The sequence below is a fragment of the Bos mutus genome, chromosome 10 (assembly GCF_027580195.1).
Source record: "Bos mutus isolate GX-2022 chromosome 10, NWIPB_WYAK_1.1, whole genome shotgun sequence".
Classification (NCBI taxonomy): Eukaryota; Metazoa; Chordata; class Mammalia; order Artiodactyla; family Bovidae; genus Bos; species Bos mutus.
In genome coordinates this window covers 50,719,782-50,744,599 of record NC_091626.1, presented here as the reverse complement: position 1 = coordinate 50,744,599, position 24,818 = coordinate 50,719,782, and the positions used below count along the sequence as shown (strand labels likewise).

The following is a 24,818-nucleotide window of genomic DNA, read 5'->3' as shown; positions in this document are numbered from 1 at the left end:
CCTGGAGAAGGATTCAGTATTCTTCAGTGTTCTTGCCTAGAAAATCATATGGAGAGAGGAACTTAGCGGGCTACAGCCCCTGAGGTCACAAGAGCTAGACACAACTTAGCAACTAAACCACCATTAATATACGTTACTTTGACATGGCAAGCTTGTTCTATTGAATATATATCCAATGAGATACTTTTGAGGTTTAGGATCTGTCTTCCTCATTTTCTCTCTTTCTCAATCTCTTTTTTCCCCATTTCCTGGGTCCCTGAAAGCTTCCAAAATTCCTTAGAAACTATAGAGTATTAACTTGATAGGGGTATTCTCTTTTCCTTTTCACAGTCAAATTCATACCTTTCTAGTTAGATAGAATAGTATACCCAAACATATTCAGATTTCTCCTTCTTGTTTTATTACCTGCAGCTTTCACAGGGATATCTATAGGCACTACCATTAAGTCTTTTAGATGGAGTGTGGTAAGAATGAAAACATTTCCTTGGGAGAGCCAGCCTTGTGGTCAGGAAAGCTGCATTGCCAGTCAGCCTGATCAAGGAGCCTAGAAGGTCCAGAGAACTGTGCTTCTTAACCAGGAATGTGTATCAGAATTGGCTGGAGAGTTTTTAAAAAGATACCTGCCCAAGCTCTGGGAGTGTGGGTCGGACACATTTATTTTGAAAAAGCACCACAGGTGATTGGTTGCATAGCCCTGACAAAGAGTGGCTTCTCTCAAGAGCACCCAAAGAACCCAGCCTTTGTACTGAGAGCAGACCTTCTCAGGACAGAAGGAAGAGACTGGACAATCAGAAAGAGCACCTCCTGGCCTGGTGTCTGCCGTGGCTCAGTGCTGTAACTTCAGTTCTCTGTTCTTCAGGGATCCTTCGTCACAGCCCATTGTCTCCATCGCTGAACTCTTCATACATTCTCTTTATTATTAAAGCTGTTCCTTTAAGAATTCTATGAACTTACATTTAGAGAAAGGAATTCACATGTCACTTATTCAGGTTTCACTTCAGCACACATTCTATTACAAAGCTAAACTATATAAATTATCAACTTTGCAAAGTTACCTTTGGTTTTGATTTTTGCTTCCTGAGAATCCTTATCTAACCAGGAACCAGAAAGTTAAAAGGTCAACATTTTTTTTTTATTGTGGTAAAATATGCTTATATGTGACTTTAAATTTACCATTTTAATTGTTTTGAGTATAAAGTTCTATGACATTATAGTCACATAGTTGTAAGGCCAATGCTTAAATGTGGAATAAACTTGCAAAACTCTTAAAAGGAGATGAAAGTAAAATTCTCAAGACAGAGAACAGAGAGCTTTGGAAGGTCTTCAGCGAATTTCATACTTTTCGTGTCCTCTGTAATCTTTCTGTTGTATCTTGGGTCCACATAAGCATTGTGTTAGGCTTTTGGGGTGAAAAGGTGTTATATTACTTTAAGAGCAAATGCTTTCTAGGTGTCAGGCAATTGGTAAATGCTCAAGGTACAAAGTAAAACAACAACAGCAAATCATCTTTGTCCTCCAGTAATTTCTAGTCAATCAGGGAAGTAAAAGTAAATCATTTATAAGGGGTATAAGGAGGCATTTACAGGGTTCTGTAGCAGTCCAATGGAGAGACATATAATTGGACGAGTTTCTGGGAAAGCTTTCTGGGGGGTAATGCTTGAACCAAGTTTAAAGGATGACTGAATATAACTCAGCAAAGAAGTGAGACAGTGAGACATGGCAGTAAGGAGTGACTACTGTGTGTTTCATATTCAGTATCGGGTTTCCTCTGTCTGTTGCAGCCATATCAGTTTATTGTTTCATTTTATAGCTGGTGTCAAATCTAAAGGAAGAAAATACTTTGCTGAAGCAGGAAAAAGAGGCCCTCAATCACCGTATCGTGGAGCAAGCTAAGGAGATGACAGGTAAGGCTCATGTGGGCCCAGCCTACTGCACTCCAAACAACCTGAGACCAAGGGTTTAAAAGTTATAACTTTGCGTATTTAGGCTGGCATCAATAAGTTTCAGAGTTCCAGAGGCAGGCACTCTAAATATTTGGTTGAATTAGTTGGTGAATTTGTAAATCGTATCTCCCTAAGTACAAATATGAATTCATGCTTAGTCAATATCATATATAACTTAAAAAAATAATTGTATGTATGATTTATAGCTTATAGGAGTCCTCTTGATTTAAGACAAATTCTTGAGCTAATATGTATATTATAGGAGTATATGTATCTATGTATATTATTGATTTTGCTAAATGAATGAATACTAATTTCATAAGATCACTCACTTTTTACCATCTTAAAAAAAAAAGACAGTAACTAGAGGTAGACATTTATTTGCTGTTGGTAAGATAAATTAAAATGATTATAATTTACAAGAAATCCACATATACTTAAACATGAGATAAGAAGATGTATATCAAACTACAGCAATTGGTGGTAGAAATAAAAAGGAAGAGGTAGGTTAGAGTGAAAATATATGAAAAGAATTAACAGATTATTGTCATTTTTGATATGGTATTCAAAAGAGGAGCAAAAACTTTCTAAAGTGTTGCAATGAGTTATCAAAACAATAATATGTTATTAGTAATGAGGAAATTGAGGAAAACAAGTCTCTGTTTATGAGGCAAATCAATTAAAATTTGGATGTTAGCTAGGGTCTCCAGATAGAGGTGATCTGAAAGCGAATTGAGATTAAAGAGAGAACCCTCAGGGGTTTTCCCCACACCATACTCTTCTTCCCAATTAAAAGGAATACTGTATAGAAAAGATAAGAAAGTCTGGAATTTATAGGATAATCATACAAAAGAGATAAGGTGAAGAAAAAGAGTCATAAAAGAAAGTTAAGACGGAAAGAGAAAACAGTCACTGAAGATGTGGAAAGAAGGTTGCTAGGATGCAGAATATAGTGGAAAAATCCAGAATGATGAGAACTCTTTAGGAAAATAGGAAATGTTATTTGGTACTAAAGAGAACAAAACAAATAGCAGTGGATTTGCCTAGGGAAAATTTGTTGGTAGCCTTGGGCAGCTTCCACAAACTTGTGAGAATAAAAGGCAATTTATAGAATGTTATATAGAGAAAAAAATCCTTTCATTCATTTATTTGCAAATTATTAAATCTCCAGGACAGGGGAACACTGTGGAGGCAGTCATGACAGGACACTTGGAAGTCCTTGGCCTCGTGGGGCTGACAGATAAAGAGATGGTGAGCAACGAAGCAGGCAGGACAGATTAAGATATGGGCACAAAATATGAGATAGGAAGCCCAGTATTTATAAATGTGGCTGGCTCAGCTCATTGAGAGAAAGCACATGGCTGAGATTTAAGGCTTTTTTATTGATACTTTGATCTGCAATCAAGGGCTAGTCTCCACTCTCCAAATGATGTCCTATCTACATGCCAGCCACTAGCGGATAGAGAGGGTAGAGTGAGGTGAGTAAATGGAAAAGTCAAGTCCCCAGCAGCACATAGGAATGGTGACAACAGAGGACCAGGTGTGGCAATTTACCTGAGTAGAATGGAAGGAGTAACAGGACAAGGGCATTCGCAGTATTGGGAAATGGTAAGACAGAAGCCAGGGACTGAGAGATGAGTAGAGAGACTCTGGAGAGCAGGACAGCTAGGTCTTCTGAGAAGTCACTGTTCCCCTAGGGGCCTGAGGAATGTCTCTAACTTTTTCAACAAAAGAATTTTATGAGTAGCCTGAAACAGAATACTAGTGGAATAAAAAGTATGTACTTCTAGTTACTAAACGCTGACTAGTGGAAGTTATCAAGGATGTGCTGTAACCAATGAATAAACCAGTTCTGTTCATGGAAGAATACAATAGATGATTGTTGTTTTTAGTAAATTATTTTATTCTTTGGCCATGATATTTTCTCTTTCCCTGCCTCCACTAAGATACTCTTCATAGATCATAGTGCTGCTAAAAGTAGAACCCCTCCCAAAGACTGTAAGCCAGTGCCCATGTATTTATTCTTGCATTTTGTGAAGCCGTCTTTGGTATGTTTTTATCTCTCTCTTCTTTCAGAGACTATGGAGAAGAAGTTAGTAGAAGAAACAAAACAACTGGAACTCGATCTTAACGATGAAAGGCTGAGATATCAGAACCTTCTGAATGAGTTTAGTCGCTTGGAAGAACGCTATGATGACCTCAAGGAAGAGATGACTTTGATGGTGGTGAGCCAAATACTTTTGCCCATTTTTATAAAAAAATTTAAACGTGTGCAAAACTAAATAGAATAGTAGCATAAACCCCCATGTACTCCATGTACTCATCACTCAATTCCAAAACAGTCATCACATTTCTATCTCCCATTCTAACCTATATCACACTCCATCCAATGGATTCGATTGTCTTAAAGCAAATCCCAGGAATCACATCACTGTATTCATACATAGTTTTATAAATTCAAACACTTTGAAGACTAGACTGTAAGTCAGCATTGCTGGACTTTGTTTATGTACTGAATGACTTAATGTAAAATTTGCTTATAAAGCAAATATTTGTAAGGTCAAGTATTTTCTCAGTAGTTTTTGTAATTCCAAAGGCATATTCCTAAACAAAGAAGATTCATCTGCTATTTGTAATAAATTGTCTTACCTATTTCATGGACTCTTCTGCATCTGGCCAAGTACTTTTTGTACTTTTGATAGTGCTGCACACCATCCCTGGTCTACTTATTCTGATATCAGGAAACAGAGTTCCCTGACAATCTTGTTCCTGCAACCGTCAGCCTTAAATGTAACCTAATGGCACAAATGACCAGAAATGCCCTGAAATATTTGCTGTAAAACACAAGATAATTTGGATGGGTGTGGTCAAGATGGCAGAAGAGGAGGACCCTGTGCTCAACTCTTCCCACAGGCATACCAAAATTATAACTTTACGGAGCAATTCTGTATAAGAATGACCTGAAGACTAGCAGTGTTAAAGTGCTGTTAAACTGCTGCACTCAATATGCCAGCGAATTTGGAAAACTCAGCAGTGGCCACAGGACTGGAAAAGGTCAGTTTTCTGTCCAATCCCAAAGAAAGGCAAATGCCAAAGAATGTTCAAACTACCAGACAATTACACTCATCTCACATGCTAGCAAAGTAATGCTCAAAATTCTCCCAAGCTAGACTTCAACAGCACCTGAACCAAGAACTTCCAGATGTTCAAGCTGGATTTAGAAAAGACAGGGGAACCAGAGATCAAGTTGCCAACATCTGCTGGATCATAGAAAAAGCAAGAGAATTCCAGAAAAGCATCTACTTCTGCTTCATTGACTACACTAAAAACTTTGTGTGGATCACAACCAACTGTGGAAATTGTTCAAGAGAGAGGAATACCAGACCACCTGACCTGCCTCCTGAGAAATCTGTATGTCAGTCAAGAAGCAACAGTTAGAACTGGACATGGAACAACAGACTGATATTGGGAAAGGAATATGTCAAGGCTGTATTGTCACCCGGCTTATTTAACTTCTATGTAGAGTAAATCATGTGAAATGCTGGGCTGGGTGAAGCACAAGCTAGAATCAAGATTGCCAGGAGAAATATCAATAACCTCAGACATGCAGATGACACCACCTTTATGTCAGAAAGCGAAGAACTAAAGAGCCTCTTGATGAAAGTGAAAGAGAATAGTGAAAAAGTGGCTTAAAACTCAGATTCAAAAACCTGAGATCATGACATCTGGTCCCATCACTTCATGGCAAATAGATGGGGAAACGATGGAACCAGTGACAGACTTTACTTTCTTGGGCCCCAAAATCACTGCAGATGGTGACTGCAGCCATGAAATTAAAAAATGCTTGCTACTTGGAAGAAAAGTTGTGACAAACCTAGACAGCATATTAAAAAGTAGAAACAGTACTTTGTCCACAAAGGTCTGTCTAGTCAAAGCTATGGTTTTTCCAGTAGTCCTGTATGGATGTGCGAGTTGGACCATAAAGAAAGCTGAGCACCAAAGAATTGATGCTTTTGAGCTGTGGTGTTGGAGAAGACTCTTGAGAGTCCCTTGGACTGCAAGGAGATCAAACCAGTCAATCCTAAAGGAAATCAGTCCTGAATATTTATTGGAAGGACTAATGCTGAAGCTCTAATACTTTGGCTGCCTGATGTGAAGAACTGACTCATTAGAAAAGACCCTGATGCTGGGAAAGATTGAGGTAGGAGGAGAAGGAGATGACAAAGGATGAGATGGTTGGATGGTATCACCAATTCAATGGACATGAGTTTGAGCAAGCTCTGGGAGTTGGTGATGGACAGGAAAGCCTGGTGTGCTGCAATTCATGGGGTTGCAAAGAGTTGGACACGACTGAGTGACTGAACTGAACTGAAGACTAGCAGAAATTATTTCATGCAACTAAAGATATAAAAAACAAACCTCAACAAAATGGGTAGAAGATTAAAGGATACACAGAACAAAAAGATGTAAAATATGATGACAAAAACACTAATAGTGGAAGAGGAACTAAGAATGCATGGTTGTTATAATGTTTTGAACTTGAGATCGTATTTAAATAATTATATATGTGTGTGTATGTATGTATATGTATATGATTGAACCTCCTTTATTGTTGCTTATATGATCCTTGTCATAACCACAAACATATTATAGATATACACATATATAAAAGGAGAGTAATCCAAATATAATAGTAAAGATAGTCATCAAATCACAAGGGAAGAAAGAAAGGAACAAAAAGGAGCTACAGCAACCAGAAAACAACTAACAAAATGGCAATACGTACATACCTATCAATAATTACTTTCAATGTATTAGACTAAGTGCTCTAATCAAAAGACATAGAGTGGCAGAATGGATAATGAAAACAAGACATAAAGACACACACACACCTGTGAGAGAGTCACTTCAGTTATAAAGACACACGTAGACTAAAAGGGAGAGAATGGAAAAAAAATATTCCATGGAAATGAAAAGAGAGCTGGGATGTCAAGAGTCAGACAAAATAGACTTTAAGACAAAGACAGTAACAAGAGACAAAAAAGGACATTACATAATAACAAAAGGATCAGTCCAACAAGAGGATATAATAGTGGTAAGTATATGTTCACCCATCGTAGGTGCATCTGAATGCATACAGAAAATATTGACAAACGTAAAGAGAGAGATTGACAGTAACGCAATAATAGTAAGGGACTTTAATAATAGTAAGAGACTTTAATACCCCACTTACATCAAAGGACAGATCATCCAGAAGATTGAAATCATATCAGTCATCTTTTTCCACCACAATGCTATGAGAATAGAAATCAACTACAAGAAAAAACCTGAAAAAACAATACATGGAGCTAAGCATACACTATTAAACAACCAATGGGTCACTGAAGAAACCAAAGAGGAAATTTTGAAAATACCTGGAGATAAATGAAAGTGGAAACACAATGATTATCATCTGTGGAATGCAGCAAAAACAGTTCAAGAAGGGAATTTTAATGGCAAATAAATAAGCAGTCTAGCCTTATACCTAAAGGAAGTATTGTCAAAAAAGAAGAACAAACAAAATTCAACATTAGTAGGAGAAAAAAAAGATTGGAATGGAAATGAAATAGACACTAAGAATCAGTTAAAAAGATGCGCAAAGCTAAAGAGCTGGTCCTGTGAGAAGATAAACAAAATTGGTAAACTATTAGCCATAATCATCAAGACAAAAAGAGAGAGCCCAGATTAATAAATCGGAAGTGAAAGAGTAGTTATACCACAGAAATACACAGGATCATAAGAGGCTACTAGACAATTACATGCCAATAAAATGAGCAATCTAGAAGAAATAAACAAATTCCTAGAAACATACAATCTCCCAATACTGAATCAGGAAGAAACAGAAAATATGAACAGGTCAAATATCAATAATGGAATTGAATCAGCAGTCCACACACTTCCAACAAAAGTCCAGGGCCAGATGGCTTTGCAGGTGAATTCTGTCAAACATTTTAATAAAAGTTAACACCTATGCTCAATCTATTCCAGAAAGGCTTCCAAACTCATTCTGTGAGGCATCACATTGATACCAAAATCAGACAAAGAAATCACACACACACACACACACACACAAAGAAAACTGCAGGCCAAAATTACTAATAAACATAGAACAATCCAAGTGGTCTGGCTTGAGACACCAGCTACTCCTGAGGGCTTGTTTCCCTGTGGTCTCACAGATGGGTCTGCTTTGTCTAAGCCTGGATGTTGGAAGGAACGAGGCAAAAAGCTCTTTGTGGCTTCTGGCTCTTTTCCTGCACCTTGGAAGGAGTAAAGGAAATTGGACAGATCACAAAGCTTTCAGAGGCCTTTTTGAAACTCTCAGGATTTGTAACCCTAGAAGATCCAGGCCACTGAACCTCTCCACCTCTTCTGCTGGGGGCACCCTCGGAGCGAGGGGCCCAAACCCCACCTTTTTATTTCCTCTTCCTTCAAGTCATTCTTTAACCACTTCTCCAGAAAGGAAGGGACTGCAAATACCTAACTTTTCTATTCCCCACAGGCTTGCTGAATACTAGTTCATTAATTACCACATGTCATGACACTATCACCTGGGCTCCCTGAATTAATAACCCAAGGATCTTCCCAGAGCAGCTTCCTGTTCTGCACACTCATCCTTGCCACTGCTGACTCCAGAGCTTCAGTTCCATGCATAAAACTGACAGAAGCTGTAATTGCCTGTGTGAAAACCCCCTCCCATGACCTATTAATATGGTGCAGTAAAATGATTATGCTGTCACTGAATATATCCTGTGGACTTTTGGAGTGATTTTGTTTGATTATAATATGGAAGTCATCATACTTATGCTTCACCTCGTGTGACTAGCCACTCACAACTTTAAGAGGGGATCTGCCGTTAATCAGAGATGATTTTTATCTGAGTGTTTAGTTTTGCAACTGTACTTGTCACACCCTCCTGGTGCCTCTTTCTGCTTAGGAGGTGACCCTTGTAAGAGTTTGTTAAGACAACATGGAATAGATTGTTTGGGCATGAGAGCATTAGGTCGTGAATATTAGAACCAAGTTAAGGTGGATGCTGTCTTAACTATGCCAAGTTCAATTGTTTAATTATGTTGTGTTAACTGTAGCTGCTTATTTGTGTTGCAGAATGTGCCTAAACCTGGACACAAGAGAACAGACTCTACCCACAGCAGCAATGAGTCTGAATACACCTTTAGCTCTGAAATTGCAGAAACTGAAGATATTCCATCAAGGACAGAGGTATATTTTAGACACCTATCAATAAAAGTAAGATGTGCCCATCCTGTTATTAACAGAGAACATTTCCATTGCAGGGAGGACCCCATTTGTTCATAAATGTAACATTTGTTCTATATTCTTTATAAATGACTTGAAGGTGCTTAATTAGCTGTGTATATACATACCTATTACATATTTTTGTCAATCAATATTTCAATTTTTAATGTGATTTTGAGGACCAGATTTTCCCTTTTGTAATTCCCTTTTATACCTTAACATGTTCTGTATGTAAAAAATATAGCCCATCATGAATTTATTTTAGACTGAGGTCATTTTTTGAAAAGTAAGCTTTTATCCTAGAATATTGTAATATAAACACCAATGCCCTAGAGTTTAGCAGAATTGCTGCCTGTTTGGTGACAGTTTGTATGCATGGAAAACAGCTTATGAATCTGTCTTAGTGTTTTGTGTTACATGGTTTGAAATCAAAATGACATATTACTGTAACTCCAAGAGTACAGTGACTTTAAGTTAGATTGTTCCCAAACCAATTCTCATATCTTCTTCAAATATGATATTAGTTTCTGTAATGGGTAATTCAGGCACATTATTTTCTATTTTTATCTCATATTCTGAGAAAATGGCCAAGTCAGAAATAGACTGCTTCTGGCAGAAGAGCTGAAAAAAATTGAATGATTCTTTCCTTTCTTAGTTCTACTTGGGAATGAAAAGTTTCTCCATCTCATTCTGCTCATTTTAAAGAAAGTGTCACATTGTTGGAATGTCATATAGTTGGACTCATACATTCAAGGGGGCCAAGTAACTGGTCCAAGGTCACAGCTTGTAAGTGGCAGAGCCAGTATTCTAATTGAGGCTTGTCTGTTCAGAGCTCCACACTTCACCTCCTCCCACTCAGGGGTTCTACACTGGAGTTCTCCAGTCCCCTTTCTACCTACAGATAAATGGATAACATTAGTCTGGGAACACTGATACAGCAATATGGCCAGTATGTAATAGCAGAGGTTGTTCAAGTTATCTGTTGTGCAACAAACCATCCCTGACTTTAGTGGTTTCAAACTACAGCAATTTATTATTGCTCACAGTTCTTTGGGTTTTGACTGGGTGGTACTTCTGTCCCTTATGGTGTGGGTTGGAGTATCTCCCTGCATTCAGCTGGGGTGAGAAGGTCTCCTCCTTGGGTTTCTCCATGTTGCTTCTCTCTTCAATAATACAGTGAATGGGTTCTAGGAGTGCAAGGGCAAAAGATGTCAGGCTGTTAGAGCCAGGCCCAGAACTGGCATGGTAGCAGTTCTGCCACATTTTATGGTCAAAGCAAAGTATGAGGCCAGCCCAGATTCAAGGAGGGGAATGGACTCCATCTCTTAATGGGAAGAAAGTTATTTTTGTTGGGTGATCGTTGGTAGCTGTCTTTGGAGATTACCCCAGAGTTAGACTTTGAAGATTTCAAAATTACAGCTTCTGAGCCTTTAGTGGATATAAAGGTGTTTTCTCCAAATTCTTACAGATTTGAGGGGAGAGGTAACCTTTTTCATCTCTCATTCTCACTTGTTTTATGTCAAATGACTGAACTGAACTGAACTGAACAGTGGGATTTGGTACAGTTTTCATCTTTTTTGAAAAATGAAGAATGAATTGTGCTTCAGGAATCACCAACAGATCTTGGGGTATTGATACTGTCTGTCACATGGTAGTCATGTATGACCACCAGCAGTAGGTCATACACAGGAAGTCTCCTCTCAGAAACGAGGAAGGGTTTTGACTGAACTAGTCATGCTTGTTGCTTGTGACTGAGTGCGTGCATCTGAGACGTGGCTGGCTTTGGTTAGTGCTGTCTTCATCATGGGGCAGACTACAGTCACTCTCCTCGTTAGGACTGAGTTCATAACCTTATCCTCAGTCTCTCTGCATTTCAGTTTCCTCCTCTATAAAGTGGCGCTGCTATTATTATCTTACTTTATAGTGATGTTTTGAAGATTAAGTGAGTTAATTTTTACACACTTGCAACAGTGTTAGATACATAATAAGCGTTCAATAAATAAAGGTTTTTGCTCCAATAAACAGGCTTTAAACCCAGTCTAATAAACAGACTGGGTGTGGCCAGGATCAGAAAGATGGGAATCTGTACAACTGATAATAGGAAAAGAGAGATTGATCATCAAAGGGAAGTTGGGCAGGAGACATGGCAATCTAAGGCTATGGCTGTCACTTTGCTCTTCAAGTTACTTACCACCTTCAGGTTTGCATTTCTTCCTGCTACTTCCTCTATAATGGCCAGGTTTACAAATCACCTCTTACAAACTAAAGGAAAACTTTCAACTCCTGTATGTACTATTCCCAAGTAACTCCTTTAGAATCCAGGGGCCAGGGCAGTAAGGGGATCACTCTTGCTTATGAATTGATTTTTAAATTAAAATAGATTGTTTTGAAACACAGAATTCTGACCTCAGTCATGTATTAATAGCAAAATTTGATGTAAAAATAAAGGATTAATGTCTCTTTAGTCACAAATCACAGACGTGTGATTTGCTGTTCACAAGTCACAGTGGCACCTCCACTGCTGTTTGTGGAGAACTCACCTGCCAGCTCTGTTTGCCTTACAGCCCTCCTACACTTCCAGCGTCTTTGTGGTCTGGGGTTACAAAGACCACGTAACACTTTTGGGAACCATTGCTTTCCCTGCTGTGTCATGCACCTTTCTTAGTAACCATTGACTAATTATCTCAGTTCTGCTTCTGCTCTCAAGCTTCCTCACACTTGTCAAATCCAGGGAAAGCATCACTGTAACTTTCTCAGCTACTGTTAGCAATAATTCCCGGATGACTGCCAGGCCTGTCATGGTAATTTTGTGAAGAAATTCTGTTATTTTCCTGATTTTCCTCTAACGAGAGACTGTTGTTATTTTTTAGATTAGTTTTTAAAGCTTCACTTTCTTGGAAAAGCCCTAGATGACGAAGTCCTTACAAAGGAAAGAAAGCAAAAACAAAACCCTAGACACTTTCCTGAGCTAGATGGTCCAGTCATCCTCCTTGCTCATGTGGTATGGGGAGGACAATATCTCTTTGATTATACATGTCATTAGAGATAAGAATGGGCACCATTTGGAGCACTCTTAGTTACTAATCATTATGTCTCAAAGCTAGTGGAGGTGATGAAATTTCAGTTGAGCTATTCCAAATCCTGAAAGATGATTCTGTGAAAGTGCTGTACTCAATATGCCAGCAAATTTGGAAAACCCAGCAGTGGCCACAGGACTGGAAAAGGTCAGTTTTCATTCCAATCCCAAAGAAAGGCAATGCCAAAGAATGCTCAAACTACCACGCAATTGCACTCATCTCACACGCTAGTAAAGTAATGCTCAAAATTCTCCAAGCCAGGCTTCAGCAATATGTGAACCGTGAACTTCCTGATGTTCAAGCTGGTTTTAGAAAACTCAGAGGAACCACAGATCAAATTACCAACATCCGCTGGATCATAGAAAAAGCAAGAGAGTTCCAGAAAAACATCTATTTCTGCTTTATTGACTATGCCAAAGCCTTTGTGTGGATCACAATAAACTGTGGAAAATTCTGAAAGAAATGGGAATACCAGACCACCTGATCTGCCTCTTGAGTAATTTGTATGCAGGTCAGGAAGCAACAGTTAGAACTGGACATGGAACAACAGACTGGTTCCAAATAGGAAAAGGAGTTTGTCAAGGCTGTATATTGTCACCCTGTTTATTTAACTTATATGCAGAGTACATCATGAGAAACGCTGGACTGGAAGAAACACAAGCTGGAATCAAGATTGCCAGGAGAAATATCAATAACCTCAGATATGCAGATGACACCACCCTTATGGCAGAAAGTGAAGAGGAACTCAAAAGCCTCTTGATGAAAGTGAAAGTGGAGAGTGAAACAGTTGGCTTAAAGCTCAACATTCAGAAAATGAAGATCATGGCATCCGGTCCCATCACTTCATGGGAAATAGATGGGGAAACAGTGGAAACAGTGTCAGACTTTACTTTTCTGGGCTCCAAAATCACTACAGATGGTGACTGCAACCATGAAATTAAAAGACGCTTACTCCTTGGAAGGAAAGTTATGACCAACCTAGATAGCATATTCAAAAGCAGAGACATTACTTTGCCAAAAAAGGTTCGTCTAGTCAAGGCTATGGTTTTTCCTGTGGCCATGTATGGATGTGAGAGTTGGACTGTGAAGAAGGCTGAGCACCGAAGAATTGATGCTTTTGAACTGTGGTGTTGGAGAAGACTCTTGAGAGTCCCTTGGACTGCAAGGAGATCCAACCAGTCCATTCTGAAGGAGATCAGCCCTGGGATTTCTTTGGAAGGAATGATGCTAAAGCTGAAACTCCAGTACTTTGGTCATGTCATGCGAAGAGTTGACTCACTGGAAAAGACTCTGATGCTTGGAGGGATTGAGGGCAGGAGGAGAAGGGGACGACAGAGGATGAGATGGCTGGATGGCATCACTGACTTGATGGACGTGAGTCTCAGTGAACTCCGGGAGTTGGTGATGGACAGGGAAGCCTGGCGTGCTGCGATTCATGGGGTCACAAAGAGTCGGACATGACTGAGCAACTGATCTGATCTGATCTGATGTCTCAAACAGTTTTGCACTTGTCAAGTGTTCCTATCCATAAAATTTTGTTCTTATCTATAGCAATTAGTTAATTTTTTGTGTAATATTAGCTGGTATCTAAAGAGTTATCCCACCCTATTTTAATAAAAGGATTCCTTTTCAACAAAAATGACCATTCAAAGCTGAGAGGAATTATTCCCAAATGATGACATTTTAATTACAGTGAATGAAATATTATATTCACTCATAGGATGAAGGCTTCAGTTATAGTATGAAAAAAGGATTAAATAATTAAAATTTTCAGGGATATATACATCATTAATGGGCTTCCTCAGTGGTTCAGTAAAGAATCTTCCTGCAATGCAGGAACCACAGGAGACACAGGTTCAATCCCTGGGTTGGAAAGATCCCCTGGAAGGGAGGGAATGGCAAGCCACTCCATCATTCTTGCCTGGAGAATCCCCATGGACAGAAGAGTCTGGTGGGCTACAGACCACAGTGTGGCAAAGAGTGGGACATGACTGAAGCAACTTTGCATGTATACGTACATCATTAATAAGATGAACAAATGTTAAAATACATAAGATGGAATGTTTATATTATAAATAAGCTAAAATATCAGTATTTGTGGGGTGTATAGAAATAAGTATTTATGTGAATGAAATTCTGTAGTGATTTTATGTTAAGGAAATATGTTATCTCTATTCTACTAAGTCAGGACAGACAATATACCCAACCTTTTTCTTACTCTGAGCGTGATAAAATGGACAGTAAGAAAAGTCCAGGTCTAACTAGCTTGTAGATAAATGACTCTGATAGCCTATAAGTGCCCCACTTCTTGGTTTAGTTGATTCTTCTTAGGTGTTTGTTTTTTTCTAGAACTAAAATGATGCTGAACTTGGCACTACTAGGAATTCACAAAAGATCAAAGATAGCTAATGAATATAAAAATTATTCAACCTCATTAAATGGCAAAGAAATATAAGTTAAAACAATAATGAAATACCACTATTGGTATTTCAAATGAGCCAATTTTTTTTAATGATATAACAGTCATTGCTGCTCCAGGCAAGGTGGTGGTTACTGATGGAAGTATAAACAGGCCTAATAGACATTAAAACATTAATGTTTAGATATTTATATACTAGGATGTTTACTTTAGTATATTTCAGTACAAAAATTAGAAATAACTTAAGTGCTCATCTGTAACATGATGATGAAGCAAATGATGGTATACATTTTAATACAGCCATCAAAAATTATGCTTTCAAGTATCATATTATAAATTTGGGAAACAGTTATAATGAATGCCAAGTTTTTAAGATGGTACAAAATTATGATGAAATATTTTTCCTGTTCTTTAAATTTATAGAAAAAAGACTGGACAAAAATTATGAGTTTTCTCTGCATATGAGGTTATACTTACAGTTCTCATTCTTGTACTTTTCTTATTTCCTAAATTTTCTATGAAAACTTATCTTGCTTTTATATCAAGAAAAAACTTTTTTTTAAAAAATTGACATTTGGAAATGTAAGATTTGCTGATCAATTAAGAGGGCTTCCCTTGTGGCTCAGTTGGTAAAGAATCCACCTGCAATGTGGGAGATCTGGGTTCGGTCCCTGGGTTGGGAAAATCCCCTGGAGAAGGGAAAGGTTGATAATTATACTTATTAATTATTAATATAACACTTAATTATATTTGTTATAATTAATAATTATACTTTGATTATTTAATTAAATAAATAAATTGTTCTTACCATTCTTTTTCTCTCTGACGAAAAGAGACTCTTTATCTTCTGCATTGTCTAATGATACAATTCTTTCTCTTAACTCATTAAAAATTCAAACACAAAGTAAATGAGGTAAAACAATTATGACATTCTCAGAATTTCCATGATGGTTAATTACTTCTTTTTGCTTATCTTGAATTAGTGTATCTTTATTTAACCTGGTAGTTCTTACTGTGATTCTGTTTTGGAACCAGTTGACATACTTTTAAATGCTACTGGGTTATCTTTTAGTTTATTAAGGGTTATATATGTTTTGGTTTTTTTGTTTTCTCTCTGTATGATCTCAATATATTTATACTAGCATTTCACCTTTTCAAAAATCATTTTTCCTAATTATAAAAGTAGTACATGCTTATTGTACACAATTCAAATATAGAAATGTATGAAACCGAAAATGAAACTTTCCCACAGTACCTCACATTTTCTAAGATAACCATGATGGCCTTTTAGATTGTTGTATGCCATAGGCTTGGTATATTTAAAAGTCACGTGTATTTTTTTTTTTTTAAGAAAAATTGGATCACAATATAGATACTATCCTGCAAGTTGTATATTTCACTTAATACTTTTATCTAGAACATATTTATCTACTTGTGTAGATCTACTTCATTCTTTTTAACAGCTGTAAATATCTCATAGTTTGATTATACCAGAATTTATTTAAGTAGGTCTCCTATTGACCAGTATTTGGAGTCTTTTCAGGTTTTGTGATTACAAAAATACTACAGTGAACATCTTTTATATTGATATTTTTGTGTACTTGTGTAAATATTTTTGTAGAATTAATTCTTAAACATAGATTGCTAGTTTAATGGATATACAGATTTAAATTTTAATGAATACAGCTCACTTTCTCTTCTAAAGGGCCTACTTATACTTCCACCAACATCATGTAAGACACTGTTAGTCTTTATCAATATGATGGAGGAAAGTGGTACCTCACTGTTGTTTAATTTGCATTTCTTCATTTATTAGCTCGTTGGATGTGCTATTCATGTACTCTTTGGCCATTTATATTTCTCCTATAAGTTTGACTATTTTTCTACCGAGCTACTCATCATTTTCTCATCAGATTTTACATCTTATGAATCATCTTGACCATCTTATAATTTCTGGAGTTTAGGAGCCAAGTGAGAAGAAGGTGCCTCTGGACATGTCATTGTTCCTCAAGCTCCAGAAGCGGGTCACAGAGCTGGAGCAGGAGAAGCAGGTGATGCAGGATGAGCTGGACCGCAAGGAGGAGCAGGTGCTCCGCAGCAAGGCAAAGGTGAGCAGAGCTCTCCCACCCTGGGGCCATGGCAAACTGGGTTCTGTGGTCTCTTTAATGGGAACTCAGGCCAGAAGTACTTTAATCAAGTAGGATTTCCTTCAAGTGAGGGCTAAATTCTCTTTACTGTTTTCTGCAGAGCTAGGTAATATTCTGAGTAAAAATTAACAATTAAAATATAACTACTTATTTATAAAGTTTTTAACTTTATGTTTTTCCCTAGGAAGAAGAAAGACCACAGATTAGAGGTGCAGAACTGGAATATGAGTCACTCAAGGTAATGGGAAGTGTCTGGTCAAGACTTTGAATATCTTGTTTTGGCAAGAAACCCATTCAGAGCCTCTTTCTCTCAGAGAACATCCTTGGTGGTACCTGAGGCCCTAGCTTAAGCTCTTTGCAGGCATTATTTCTGGCCTTGCATTGTTACCTTTTTAAAGTTCTCTTTCACAGAAGCTAGATTTCAGCCTAAGCAGTAGCTGCCTTTGGAGGCTGTGGAAAGTAGTAAAGGACATGGACCCTGGTGTCAGACTGCTTGGGTTCAAATGCTGGATCCCCCACTCTATGGCTGTATGCAAATAATCCTCAGTTATCTCATGTATACAGTGGGAACAATGATAATATTTATCTTCTAGGACTTTCATGAGGATTATATGAAGAAATTCATGAAAACTGTGTAGAATAGTGCTGAGCACATAGTAAAGACACAACATACGTTGGCTGCTGTCATTATCTTCATCATTTTAAAATACAGGCACTTTATACATCAGCCTTAGTTTTTAACAACAATCCTGCAAGTAAGCATTTTAATTCCCATTTTATAGATGAAGAAATCGACACTAAGAAGTATACGTAACTTCCTAAGATAACCCCACTAGAAACTGACAGGAGCGGACTTTGAATGTTGGTGTCTCTGACTCCAAACCCCATGCTCTAACCGTCACATCCCACTGAAACTATGTGTTTGCAGTGAAAGACAGATATTTGTTTACAGAGAAGAAACATAGTCTAACATTTTAAAGAACAGTTGGAGGGAAGGGGATGGAGGTGGAGAACTCTATCTTCTTAGTGGTTCAAGGCAGAGTCTTACTAGATGGAGATAAGCTGCCACAGTGTGTTCTAGAGCGCACGAACACAGGAAAAGGCCCTGGTTAGGAACATTAGTTCCTAAAATACAGAGCATCTTGGGTAACACAGAGATGAAGCCCAGAGGGGAAACTGTCCCATTGCTTGATTCCGAGCTGGCTGTGCACCACCTGGCTCCTTCCTTTGCTTTCCAGAATCAAAATCTTGAGCCCCTAGAAGTCTGAGCTATCAGATTGTCAGCTGTCAAGTCACCACCAGCTCCAAAAGTTCCCTAGGTTATTAATTAATTTATTAGCCTTAGATTTATTATTCTCGATGTTTTCCGATTATGCCAGTTTTTAAACTTTTTTTCTGCTTTTGAAAATTATGGTTTAAAATAGCTGGAAAATTGCAATAAGGTTCATAATTATAACCAAGCAAAACTAAAAATTAGAAAAGCCACAAAATATTTAACAGTAGACATTTACATATACTTGAGAACTCCTGAGGTCTCTCTAAACAATCATGAATTTTTTTTTGTTTTTAGTAATATTATGCAAATCTAGTCCTGATAAATTATTTCCTATTACTGTGATTTAGAACATAATCTATGCACATTAAGAGGCCCCTGTTCTGTGTGGATTGCTGCTTCCCACAGTCCAGAGCCCTGACAAGTGCCTCCTCTCCAGGCTGTATGGCATCGTGGTGTGGAGAGTGCCTGTCCTCTACCCGCCCAAACCCACAATGCCTTGTTCAACTCCTTCCCCTGAAGACACTAAGAGTGATTCTAAACACTTAACTGATAATACCTTATATTTACCTTACAATTTGAAATGTTTTTCCTTTACCTTATCTTGTTTAGTCATTGTCACACTTCTGAGATAATTTTTATATCCTTTATAAGATCAATTAACTGAGGCCTTAGAACAGTGAAGAGATTTACTATCAGTTGGTAAAGTCTGATCTTGAATCCAGATTGCCAAACAATAGGAAACATGCTAGGTTCCCATCACAACTTGTTTGAAAACTAATTTTCACCCCCAAAATATGATATTTACTGTTTAAATACCCCATAGGACCTTTTTTAGCCTTTCTAAATTATAACATAATTAAATATTTTGCTCCCCCAGTGAAAGTACTACTAGGGTAGTACATTTTTATGTTTGTGGAAAAAGAAAAGGGTGGCAGCAAAGGGTCATCTCCATTATTCTCCTTTGTCTTTTATACTCTTTGCCTAGAAAACCAAATCATGATATGGGTTATGCAAGACAGGAATCAGATGGGATGGGATGGGACAGGCCAAAGGAACAGGGATAGGAATCTGATCTCCAAATCTTCTGCTTCTGCCTGCCTTTCACAAAAAAATTGACAAGGAGAGACATTCTCTGTAGTATGTTAAAAATGAAGCCCAGATCACAAAGTTCCAAAGTGTTAGCTCAGTGTTTCCAAAATGTGGTCCCTGGGCCATCTGCGTCAACAACACCTGGAAACTTGATGGAAAAGCGAATCTGTGGGCGTCACACCAAATCTAAAGCCCTCCACCCTCTAGGTGATTCTGATGCACGTTAAAGTTTGGGAAACATGGCATCGGAGCTTAGGTGTTGAAGTAGAGACATTCATATTTTTTCTGTTGCAGAAACAGAAATATGAATCTGATTACTTCGGTGGGATACTGGGGATAGGAAGGAGCATTCATTTACACATAAGAATGAACTAATCCATGAAAGAAAAGGTTATAAATTCTTAAAGCAGAAAAGAAAAGGTCTTCAGATAGTCTTAGTGTGACATATTGAAAGGTCTAACTTGGTGCTACAAACCTAAAATTGCTTCTCTGGAAGAAACAATAAAATGTTTTATGTGTGTATGGAAGGGTCTCGCTTTCATTATTGTAATGCTAAATAAATCAGCATGGTACTTTTGATGCCTGCTTGCTTCACTATTTCCCACCCAGTATCCTATCCCCTTTGTATTTTAGTGTCAGTAAACAGTTTAGCCTCAGAACTCTATTCTGGGCTCCTGTTGCCATTGTTGGAGCAGAGCGTGCCAAGGGCAGCACTAACTGGTGACATGAGGATGGCTGGTGGTCTGTGACAGTGTGGAGATGGTGAAGGATGTGTGTGTCCATCTGGATGGCTGAGGGAGGAGGTGGCCCATCCTCTCCTTCCACATCTCAAGGTTTCTGCCAGCACCTTCACAAGCTTGTCACACAGGAAAGAAGTTTCAAAAATATATTGTTTGTTGTTATTGAAACACTATAGAGAATTTTATTAGCTTACATGTCATATAATTTCTTAATTAGAAATTAGAAGCCTAAAATTCCAGTGGTTTTTCTTGTCCGCTTTACAATAGAGATAAGAGGATGCTACTCAACATTTCAGGGATCTGCTCATTTGAACCATTCATTAGAAGTAACCTGACAGTTGGACCCTTATACTTGCACTTGTATTTACACATAAAGAAAACCTGAGCTTCTTAGTACTTACCCAAACTCATACCTAAGGACTCAGCATTCTCTTCAGGCCTGTGAACATACCCTGGGCAGACCTGGAACAAATTTGATTCTGAAACCTGGGTTGATGAAGCAAAGTATCATTCACCTTGCTCAGTTCCACTTGATGTTGACTTTCTGAATTTGCAGAGCTGAGTTCCCAGGGGAACCATTCCCTAGGGTGGCTCTGGTGGTCTTTTCCAGCAGAATTCTTCTGCTCTCCTGGGGAAAGGTAAGTAATCCTATGTAAAGCTGAGGAAGATGGTGATGAACCATTCTTTGTCTCATCCTACAGCGTCAAGAACTAGAGTCAGAAAACAAAAAACTGAAAAATGAGCTAAATGAGTTACGAAAGGCCCTCAGTGAGAAAAGTGCCCCTGAGGTGACTGCCCCAGGCGCGCCAGCCTACCGTGTCCTCATGGAGCAGCTGACGTCTGTGAGTGAGGAGCTTGATGTCCGCAAGGAGGAAGTCCTCATCCTGAGGTCTCAGCTGGTGAGCCAGAAGGAAGCCATACAACCCAAGGTGAGCATGAGCAAGTGGCGAAGGTGGGTGTTGGGGACTGGCCTCTTCCTGTTCTTTCCCTCCAATTTATGTGAAGGAAACCTAAGTGTATTTAGTCTAATTGAGGATATCATCGTTTGAAAAAAAGAAACTCAACATTGTTTAAAAACTGTTGCAAATACCAATTAGACTGAGCAAGAAGCAAGTAAAATCCCAACTGCTTCTCAAAGTTTCACCTCTCACTCATTAACAAAGGGCTTTTAAAATGAATATTTTTATAGTAATCTGACCACAATAAATTTTAATCAGAAATACAATTCTGTTAAGTACAAAAATCCATAAATTACCTTGCTGTGGGAAGCCATTAAATACAATTTTAAATTATTTGTTGAAAATAGCCTGTTTATACCTTCTTGTATAAGCACTGTGCTAAAATTACAGAAACCAAGATAGCCTTGGTTTTTGTAATAATGCTAGCAGAGTATTACACAAGAAGAAGAGGAACTGCACTAGATTGTAAAGACTGGGGTGGACCTCTTTCTTAATGTCCAGTGTCCTTTGTCTTAAGATTTGGTGCAATATGTCATTAGACCAATCTAATAAATGAGGTTTTAAAGAATGTAAGTTGAAAAAAAAAAAAAAAAGAAAAAAAATAGCCTGTTTAACTGGGAAGATAACACATGTAAAGATTATACATGAGATCAATGAAGAGAAGTGACATGGAGATGATTTCTGCTCACCTCAAGGAATTCTGTTTAATGTGGGAGTGGGCCCAGATGGAAGGGACTGTATTTAGTGATTCCACAGAAGGGACCTAGGATGGAGATATAGATGGTTATTTGAAGTCCTTCCCTGCCCTCAGGTAACTTCAGATCCAACACTGCTGTGTGTTGGTGAAAAGTGGGCTTTTTGTCATTTGATACCAGAGAGAATTCGAGTAATCATCATAAAACCTGATCTGCGTTCCTCCTTGCCCATGTTCATGCAGCAAAGTGTTACCAAGAATTAGGCAATCAAGTATCCCAGCTGCATGACATGTCATGTGAAAAATGACTGTAAGTCAGACAGAGACCAGTATATGCCATACAATATGACTTACACATGAAATCTAAAAACAGAAGCAGATTCATAGACCAAACTAGTGATTGCAGGGTAGGAGGCATGTAGGGTGTTGGGTAAAATCGGTGAAGGCAATTAAGAGGTACAAACTTCCAGTTATAAATAAGTCATAGGGATGTAATTTATAGCATAGGGAGTATAGTCAATAGTACTGTAATAACTCTGGTGACAGATGGTAATTAGACATTTTAATGATCATGATCATTTTATAATATATAAAAATATCTACTCACTTCGTTGCATAAATGAAATTAATATAAAATTGTATCTCAATATAATTCAATTTTTAGAAGCCTATAGTATATAATGAATGGGATGCCTAGAAGGTTCAAGAGCACTTCTCTTAGAAATGGTAGTTCTGCATGTGGTTAAGATACCAGACCTGGCACATGATGTACTTGATAACGACAACTCACAGAGGGGACTGAGCCTCTGAGAAACCAGCCTCCCTCTGCATGCTAGCTGGAGTAGGGTCCAAAATGAGGATCACTGTGTCTGGTTTCCTGTGACAATCTGATATTCTGTAATAACCAGAAACTTTAGTAAAAGTTAATGGAAAGAAAAATGAACCAAGGAACCTAAAAACAGCTCAGCTCACAAGAGCATGTGGCTCTGGGATCACACACTCTCACTTACCTGCCTCACATATTCCATGTGACGACCTCTCCCCAGCCCCTGTTGGGCTGGCCCTGTCTAACCAAGGTCCCTGCTCTCCAGGTTCTCAGCCCACAGATAGCATCAGCCTCTTCTCTCTTAAGAGAAACGCACAGGACACTGACTGAGACCTTTCAATCCCAGGGCTGTTTGTCCCACTCCGTTTCTAGTCAAGAGACATTTCACAACTCCTTTGCAGGCAGTGACACCCCATGAGCCAGGTGATGATAGAGTCCAGCCACATCTAGTTTACCTGCTCTACCTCTGCAAGTGTTCTGGGAGGCTTCACCTGGACTAATGAATGACCTCCTGTCAAGGCATTACTGAAACTCTCACAAACCTAAGATAAGAATTTCACCCCAGTACATGAGCAGCAGGCTTGTTTTCTCACATCCTCACAAATACTGTACAATTAGAAAAATCAAAACAACTCAAAAAGAATTTCAACTGAGAATTAAGAGTTGCCATTCCATAAATATGTGTTAATGTCCACCACATGCCAGTTCCATGGATACTAATTTACATACAGAGTTAGTTTTAGGAGAAACCAGTCATGGTTGTTTTCACAGTTAGCTTTTTTATGTTTTGATGGGGACTCATTGATGGAATTTATTTATGGAAATAAGAGTTTGTTGTTTTTTCCATTTGTTTTTCATGCTTGCTGACTTGTGATTTTTCAGGATGACAAGGTAATTCTAATTTTTTAATTGTTTAGCAAATACTTCTATTTAATCCTAGATTTTAGTTTGTAAGTATCCCCCAATATACACAGTTGATCCTTTCTGGCCACCAAATCTACTTTGGTATTTATAAATTAATTTCCTGTTTGACCTCTTCCTATTTGAGAAGTCAGTGGTAAAATTATGGATGTCATAGGTTCCTGTCTGGATCACAGAGAGGCCTCCATGACTTTTGAACTCATAGTCAGCTCTGTGACCCTCAGTGGTGGTAATGGTGGGCCCCCACAAGCAGGGAGGAAAGCCCTTAACTCAGAAGCACAAGCTCTCACTTCTACCAGCTGTGGGTTTGTTAGCCAAGGGTGAGGAGGAGGCTGAGGAGCTGAGCATCCCCTTCTTGGGAAGGGTGGGATTTTCCTACATGGCGCAGCCCTTTCAGAACTTCTGGTTCCTGTCTTGGCAGAAACACTTTGAGCAGTGAGTAAGGAAATTCCTAGCGCTGGTAATCTGAGTCTGATCCCATACTTAACTGTTTCTTAGCTAAGGTAGACCAGAGGAGGGAAGGACTGGCTACTTTATACCATCTTTCCTTTAGACTGGCTCACTAGATCAACTTACCTAATTTACTACAAGTTCAAAACCACATCATATAGGTTCTCAGATGTCAGAGAATACATGTAGCATTATTTAATATAGAAACTGGTTCTTTAAGTTATTACTTAAAACTAAAATTCTGAGTGTGGGGAATTCCCTGACAGTCTAGTGGTTAGGACTCTGTGCTTCCACTACAGGGGGCACGGGTTCAATCCATGGTTGGGCAACTAAGATCCCACAAGCCATGCAGCACAGCCAAAAAAAAAAAAAAAATCTGAGTATGGCTTTTTAAGAACAGAAAGATTTTATGCCTTCATAAAAAAGAAAAAAAAAATTTCTATCAAATGTATAGTAAAATATTTATAAAACATAGCTAAAATACTTTTTAAATGCTATATGTAGTGTTTATGTGAAAGATTTTTAAAATTCAGTAGAATATAAATTCTTTATAGCTTTTATCATATTTTAAGTATGAATTTGTAAACTCACAAAAGGACAGCATTAGCATATAAGTACGATTTTTTTTTTTTAATAAATACTGGAATTCAAAAGCAAGTATTTATGGGCCTCTTGTTGGCATTAAAGTTATCTTGGTCTCTAAGATCACAATATTTGAAGTGTATTCTATTATCTCCACTTTACTGTAAGACCTGGGTTTAGAGCAAACATTGACTAAAGGATTAGGCATATAGTATTTAGACAAACAGAGTGGGCCCATGGATTCTAAAGGGTGTTATGCTTTAGAGACTATTAGGACAGTTGTTCTTATTGTCTATTCTTGCCCTGGTTTAGGAGAGATAGAGAGCGGCTGGAGTAGAAGCAAAATTTTGAAATTATATTGGTTGTCAAACAGATTAGACCAAAAAAGAAAAAAAAAAAAGG

The 24,818-nt window shown here is 38.1% G+C and overlaps 1 protein-coding gene and 1 non-coding gene across 6 annotated transcripts in view; both read left to right on the top strand.

Annotated features, from left to right (window-relative positions):
• Positions 1–24,818, top strand: part of MYO5A (myosin VA) — a 201,194-nt gene that overhangs the window by 146,412 nt on the left and 29,964 nt on the right. For all 5 annotated transcript variants that reach the window (XM_070377911.1, XM_070377910.1, XM_070377909.1 and 2 more), the window contains exons 23-28: positions 1,811–1,904; positions 4,020–4,168; positions 9,087–9,200; positions 16,697–16,840; positions 17,064–17,117; positions 20,686–20,913. In XM_070377911.1, coding sequence (XP_070234012.1) covers positions 1,811–1,904; positions 4,020–4,168; positions 9,087–9,200; positions 16,697–16,840; positions 17,064–17,117; positions 20,686–20,913 — 783 coding nt within the window. The remainder of the gene's footprint in view (positions 1–1,810; positions 1,905–4,019; positions 4,169–9,086; positions 9,201–16,696; positions 16,841–17,063; positions 17,118–20,685; positions 20,914–24,818) is intronic.
• LOC138989638 (small nucleolar RNA SNORA81) lies at positions 21,300–21,476 on the top strand. The gene has a single exon (XR_011465893.1). It is a non-coding gene; the product is annotated as a small nucleolar RNA SNORA81 (small nucleolar RNA).